This window comes from Arachis ipaensis, chromosome B04 (genome assembly GCF_000816755.2).
Source record: "Arachis ipaensis cultivar K30076 chromosome B04, Araip1.1, whole genome shotgun sequence".
Classification (NCBI taxonomy): Eukaryota; Viridiplantae; Streptophyta; class Magnoliopsida; order Fabales; family Fabaceae; genus Arachis; species Arachis ipaensis.
In genome coordinates this window covers 13932797-13939953 of record NC_029788.2, presented here as the reverse complement: position 1 = coordinate 13939953, position 7157 = coordinate 13932797, and the positions used below count along the sequence as shown (strand labels likewise).

Sequence of the window (7157 nt, the reverse complement as noted above, 5' to 3'; positions counted from 1 at the left end):
CATAATAAAAATTTCGGGAGAACTAAATTTTATTCCCAAACACACTGTTCAATCACTAATTAATAATCTTAAAACAGCCATGCACATTTAGAACTTGACCTCTTTGTTGGATACAGATGATCATTATTCACGGTTGTTGTTATTATGGTCGTTGTTGTTAGTCAGAATTTATTATTTTTTATTATTATTTGATTATTAATTTAATTTTTTTAGTTTAATTTTTTTTAGTTTAGTAATCTAACAACATACTTTATTTTATATTTTAAAATATTAATAATTAATTAATAGTAAAAAATAATAAATTTTGATAACTCTCTAACAGCTTTCTAAAATGAATTCCGTCCACACGACATTTCTTCTTTTCGTAACACAAACATGCCAAACGTCAATTCTGTTTCTATCTTCTTGGTAAAGAATTTAACATAAGTAAAAAAAGTTATATACAAATTCTCACCAAAATTGTGAATTGCAAGTGCCAACTATGACCGCATAAATTAAAGAACATATTCTAACAGAGTCACTCTTCTCTGAGTAGATGATGACTTATCACACTTGACATCGGCATCCATGCCTATAAGCAGCTCAGAAAGATCCATAAATTATTGGATAAGGGATTAAATTGCAATGTCTGAACTAATGAGAAAATCAATGGTTTCAACTTTCATGTGACATGGGTAGTTATGCATATAATTTTGCTTATTAAATATGAAACCACTAATTTTCTCATCAATGGTTCAGATGTATTTTACTTGTATTTTAGAAGATCAGGATTGTGAATTATTAGATACATGTGCGTAAAGGTCATGAAAATATCAGATTTTGACCCCTGAATGGACGGCAACCACTCCCCCTACTAGATTCTCATACTCTACTTTCTGGAACCCTGCATCAGCAATCATTGATGCAAATTTCTCCTGCAAATTCAACATAGAATAGGATAATTAGGATAATCCCCCATAAGCAAAATTTCTAGACATGAATATATCAGAGCAAATTCTGCACAATGCTTAGTATGATAATACATAAACATGCAAGCATAAGCAAATATTCAAAAATTGAAGATAAAGCTCCATGGTAGAAAAACAGATGATAATGCTGAGTTAAATAACTGGGAACGCAGCTTGCTAAAATTAAATCATATGTAACAAAGAAATGTGGAATATCATCTCATTGGTCTACGACCCATCTTCCTACTCAAAACCTGGTTCCCATCTTTTCCGAACACAAAATACAGGCTCACTGTATACTAAATTTGACCGAAATCGGGCCTGGCCGGGAGGGCCCAGAGCCTTGCTGGAGCTCCGGGGCCCACTGAAGACCCCACGGCGGGTCCCACGGAGACCCCGTCGTCCTTGGCGGAAGCGTCGTCGTCGGTGCGTATGCGCTTGCCGAGTATGAAGGGAGTGGGAGCGAGCAAGGGCTTGTGGTCGAGCGAAGACGCTGCGGAGGTTGAGGAAGGAGAAGAGAGAGAGCCAGCACCGCCGCGTACGGAGACGGAAATGGAGGAGAAGCTGGCGGGAGTGGTTCCGATTCCGGTGGCAGCGATGATTGAGGGCACGGCCTGGCGGAGGAGCCACTCGATGGTCTGGCCGTCGGACTTGTGGCCGAGCTCTGTCGGATGCCATGGGTCGGAATGCTCCCTTTCTTCCTTCACCCGCTTCACCTTCACACTGCATTCGAAGGATTATGACTCAAGGATTTCATAGATTGGGGGTGGAGGAGAAACGGCGATGTTTTGATTCCGGGGACTAATACGTCCTCTTTTCAAAAGCTCATCCCACGTGGCAGCCCGTAACGGCCAAATCATCCCCACGGGAGCCACGTCACCGTTTTTCGTTAGGGCAAACAGAGCGACTTTAACGGAGGGGTAAATATGTCCGCTTTTTCGAGGGGTCAGGGACATTAAAGTATTTTTCAATCCTTGAGGACAAAAATACTCGCAGAAAAAAAGTCAGGAACGAATTTGTCCTTTACTCTAATTTTTGTGAATCTTAACAAATGACGACGGATTTAACTTAAATCTGGTCTCTAAGATTTTGAGCTGTGATTCTGTGATCGATTGATTGGTCGTTAAACTTTAAATTCTTGTTTGTTACAAACTTACAATATATTGGAGATTGATTTTGAAGAAAACCTTTAAGCACTTTTTATTTCTCACAATTTGTTACTCTTTAAAAACATTTAGTGAGCGAACAAATAGCTAAATGATTAATGATCCACAACTAAGATTTTTTTTTATATAATAAAAGAATTTAACACACCAATATAGAGCATGCAAAGTATAAAATAAGAAACAAATAAGAAACATACTGCTATTCTTATTCTTATGTTATCTTCGACATTATTATCACCATTCCATTCTTTATAACAGTTGAATAATCTGTTAATAATGTCAATAGTTTTCACTGTTTTATTATTGCTGCCACACCTTACATTTTGTATAGGATTATGTTACGGATCCGGTTCTCGGATCCCCACTCGGAACAACCCTCCGACTCCACCTCCGAGTCGGGTCGCTCCCTTCTTCCAGAAGGCCCAAAATCAACCCACTCAATCCCATAACTAACAATCAAATTTGAATATCTCCCTTATCTTGACGAAACAAGATAAGATAAGATAAGCTACCTCCACCTATATAAAGGGGACCTCAGGCCCCCCAGGTAGGTCATTCACTATACACACCTTATACCTCTTAGATCCATTCTGACTTGAGCGTCAGAGTGTCTTTGCATGTACCACCCCATTGCTCCAGTCAGAGAATCTGACATCCGCCTCGACCTGCAAGTTCGTGATCCACCTCACAACCTGTACTAGGGACATCTTGTACATTGGCGCCGTCTGTGGGGACTTGCAACATCACGACGAAATGGCGGATAACCCCGAGGAGCAACCCCCAAGCCCTCGTAAGTCACGCCCTCAAAATGCCAAGCGTCGGGAGGCTACCCCACCCGACCATCGCAGAGTGGCCAGTGCCATTCGCCAACCAACCCTACCCCAGTAGCGACCGGACAATCGCCAACAGCCCGAGGTTCGAAACCCCGACGGCCTAGGGAAAAAGGCGGTCCAGATAATCCAAGACCTCTGCCTCCGAATGCAGGACCTCAAAGGCCGAGTCGCAACCGAAGAACGGTATCACGTGGAACACGGAAGCCACGCAACTTCCAAAACCGATCCCATCGCAATACCAGACATGACAGGCCGCCTGAGCGGCGACATGAAAAAATGCACGATCGCAGCGTCTCCCGCGACCCGGGACAGCGACATAGCACGGATGATGACCGACCCCACTGGGAAGCCAAACGGACAAGAAACGAGCACGTGATAATGGGAGCCACTCCCTTCACGGAAAGAATACTAAGAGCAAAACCTCCCAAAGGCTTTGACAAGCCCACGAATATGAAGTACGACGGAACCAAGAACCCTCAGGAACACCTCACGACCTTCGAGGTCAGGATGAACCTAGAAGGGGCCGCCGACGAGGTCCGATGCAGAGCCTTCCCAGTAACCCTAGCGGGATCGGCGATCAAATGGTTCAACGCCCTCCCAAACGGGTCCATAACCAACTTCCATGATATCTCGAGGAAATTTATGGCCTAGTTCACCGCTAGAATCACCAAAGCTAAACATCCCATCAGCTTGTTAAGAGTCACCCAAAGACAAGACGAATCTACGAAGAAATACCTGGACAGATTCAACGACGAATGCCTAACGGTCGACGGGCTCACGGACTCAGTCGCGAGCCTCTGCCTGACCAACGGGTTTATGAACGAGGACTTCCGGAAGCACCTCACCACCAAGCCAGTTTGGACCATGCACGAGATTCAAAGCGTCGCTTAGGAATACATATACGATGAAGAGGTAAGCCAAAAGGAACATCCCAAACCGGCGAGTGTGAACCGACCCTCCAGAGTTGGAAAATTCTCAACTTACACTCCTTTGTCAGCACCCATCACCGAGATCTACCACCAGATAGTGGATCGGGGTATCCTCCCAAAGGCTCGACAGCTTAAAGAAAGAACAGGCGGCAACAAGAGCCTATATTGCGACTACCACCGAAGATACGGGCACAGAACACAGGACTGCTTCGACCTAAAGGACGCCCTGGAGCAATCCATACGAGACGGTAAGCTCCTTGAGTTCGCCAAGATTATTAGAGAACCAAAACGCACCGAAAGAGACAGATCACCAGAGCGCGAAGGATGCAACCCAAGGACGCAAAGACAAGCCCCTCGGGAAAGCCCGAAAATGGACCCGACTAGAGTTGTGAACGTTATCACAGGCAAGGATACACCAGGGAAGTCGAAATCAGCGCTGAAAAAGGACCTTAAAGTCCTAGCGGTCAAAAACCAAGCTCCGACCATCATCACCATCAATGCGATAACATTTTTCCTCGAGGATTGCCAACACGGCACCTCGGCGGAAGACGCCCCGTTCGTCATCTCAGCAAAAATCGGAACAAGACTAGTTAGAAGAATACTCGTCGACATCGGGGCGGATTCCAAAATCCTCTTCAGAGGAGCCTTCGACAAACTTAGGCTCAAGAATGAAAACCTACAAACACACAACAACGGGGTAACTGGACTCGGGGACAACTTTCTCAAACCAGACGGTTCCATATCCTCGCGCTCACTATCAGAACCGGAAGCCGGAGGAAGACAATCCTATCCGAGTTTGTAGTCCTCAAAGACTCCAGGGCCTATAACGTTATACTCGGAAGAAAAACAATTAACGACCTCTCCGCCGTCATCTTTACCAAATTTTTACTCATGAAGTTTATAGCAGACGACGGCTCCATTGGAACAATCCACAGGGACCGAGAAATTGCAGTAGAATGCGACAACACCAGAGGGGACCTAGACGCCCGACAAGATAGGAAGCCTAGATCGGAACCAGAGGAGGACATGGAGAAACTACAGATAGGGCAAACCAAGGAGGAGTACACGTTCATTAATAGGAACCTTCCGTACGACCTCAACGAGGATCTCATAAGTCTCTTAAAGTGGAGCAGAGACTTGTTCGCATTCACTCCCGACGATATGTCGGGCATAAATCCTGACCTGATGTCCCACCGACTAGCTGTGGACCCCAAAGCCAAGCCCGTAACCCAAAGAAGACGAAAAATGTCCCCAGACCAAGCATCTGAGGTCAAGAAATAGGTTAAAGCCCTTCTCGATGCGGGCTTTATCCAGGAACTACCCTACATGACCTGGCTAGTCAATGTCGTATTAGTTAAGAAGGCAAACAGGAAATGGCGGATGTGCGTCGATTACACGGACTTAAATAAAGCTTGTCCAAAAGATGCCTTCCCCTTACCAAACATCGACGGGCTCATCGATGCCGCATCGGTTCACCAGTACCTCAGCTTCATGGATGCCTACTCCGGGTACAACCAAATACCCATGCATCAACCCGACGAAGCAAAATAGCTTTCATCACTCCCGACAGCACATACTATTACACGGTCATGCCATTCAGACTTAAAAACACTGGAGCCACTTACCAGAGGCTGGTCAACAAAATATTCCAGGGCCTATCCAGAACCAAGCTAGAAGTTTACATAGATGATATGCTTGCCAAGACCCAATCTGGCAAACAACTCGTCGGTGACCTCGAGCTCATGATGAACACCCTGAGGAGATACCAAATGCGCCTTAACCCGACAAAGTGCGCCTTCGAAATAGAAGTCGGGAAATTCCTAGGGTTCATGATCACCCAGCGGGGGGTGGAGACGAACCCCGAAAAATGCAGAGCCGTCCTCGGGATGGACAGTCCCAAAAACCTTAAAGACATCCAAAATCTAACCGGCCGACTAACCACCCTCTCCCGCTTCTTCGGTGCGTTAGCCCAGAAGGCAATTCCCTTCTTCAAACTCATGAAAAAAGGGATTCCCTTCAAGTGGGAAGCGGAATGCGAAGAAGCTTTCCAATACTTCAAATAAGTGCTGGCAGAACCACCCATTCTCGTTAAACCCCAAACAGGAGAGGTTCTCTACCTATACCTATCCATAACGGAGGAAGCGCTAGCGGCAGCGCTCGTTCGAGAAGACGAGCACAGAGCCCAACAAACCGTATATTTCATAAGCAAAGTCCTCCAAAATGCGGAGGCGTGCTACACTCGGCTCGAGAAACTCGCCTTTACACTCCTTACGGCTTCCCGACGCCTTCGACAATAATTCCAGGCCCATCCCATCACGGTCCGAACTGACCAAGCGGTCAGGAAAGTCTTACAAAAGCCCGACCTCGCGGGAAGGATGCTGGCATGGTCTGTGGAATTGTCCCAATTCCATATCGAGTTCGAGCGTCGAAACGCGATCAAAGCACAAGCAATGGTAGACTTCATCGCTGAGATGACCCCGGGAAACTCTACTACAAAAACCTGGAAATTACATGTGGACGGCTCTTCCAACACCAACTCTGGAGGAGCGAGAGTAATACTCGAAAACCAGAACGGAATCGTCATCGTAGAATCCCTCCAATATGAGTTCCCGATCTCGAATAACCAAGCCGAATACGAGGTTCTCTTGGCCGAATTAACGCTAGCCAAAGAAGTCGGCACAAAGGTATTGGAAGTGTGTCGTGACTCCCAGGTGGTCAGCTCCCAAGTCAGCGGAAACTACCAGACACGGGATCCCCTACTGCTACAATACTTAACTAAAGTAAAAAAGCTAATAGAAGAATTCGAGCAAATAGCCATCCAACAGGTTCCCAGGGAACAAAACACAAGGGTAGATCTACTCTCGAAGCTAGCTAGCACCAAGTTGGGGCTGGAAAATCGGTCACTAATCCAGGAAATAATCAGAACACCATCCATATCAACCACAACCTCAGTTGGTCTCCTAGTCACCAACCATGACTCATGGATCTCTCCTATCCTCCAATACCTCATCGACGGGGTATTACTCGGAGGCCCCAAAGAAGCGAAAAGGATAAAATGGAAAGCGTCCAACTACACCACAATAGTAGGACAATTATACAAATGCGGACTTTTGTAACCACTACTCAAGTGCATTGAACCTAGGGACACGGAGTACATACTCCACGAAATCTACGAGGGCTGCTATGGCCACCACATCAGAGGCAAAACTCTGGCCCAGAAAATCATCCGAGCTGGGTACTTTTGGCCCTCAATCATCAGGGATTCCTTGCAACTAGTCAAAA

At 45.9% G+C, this 7157-nt stretch overlaps 1 protein-coding gene across 1 annotated transcript; it reads right to left on the bottom strand.

Moving 5' to 3' along the window:
- LOC110271431 (transcription factor TCP7-like) lies at nucleotides 813-2702 on the bottom strand. Its single transcript, XM_021122352.1, has 3 exons — nucleotides 2683-2702; nucleotides 1313-1670; nucleotides 813-914 (listed from the first exon to the last, which is right to left on the bottom strand). Exons 1-3 carry the CDS (start codon nucleotides 2700-2702, stop codon nucleotides 813-815), a joined length of 480 nt encoding a protein of 159 aa, XP_020978011.1.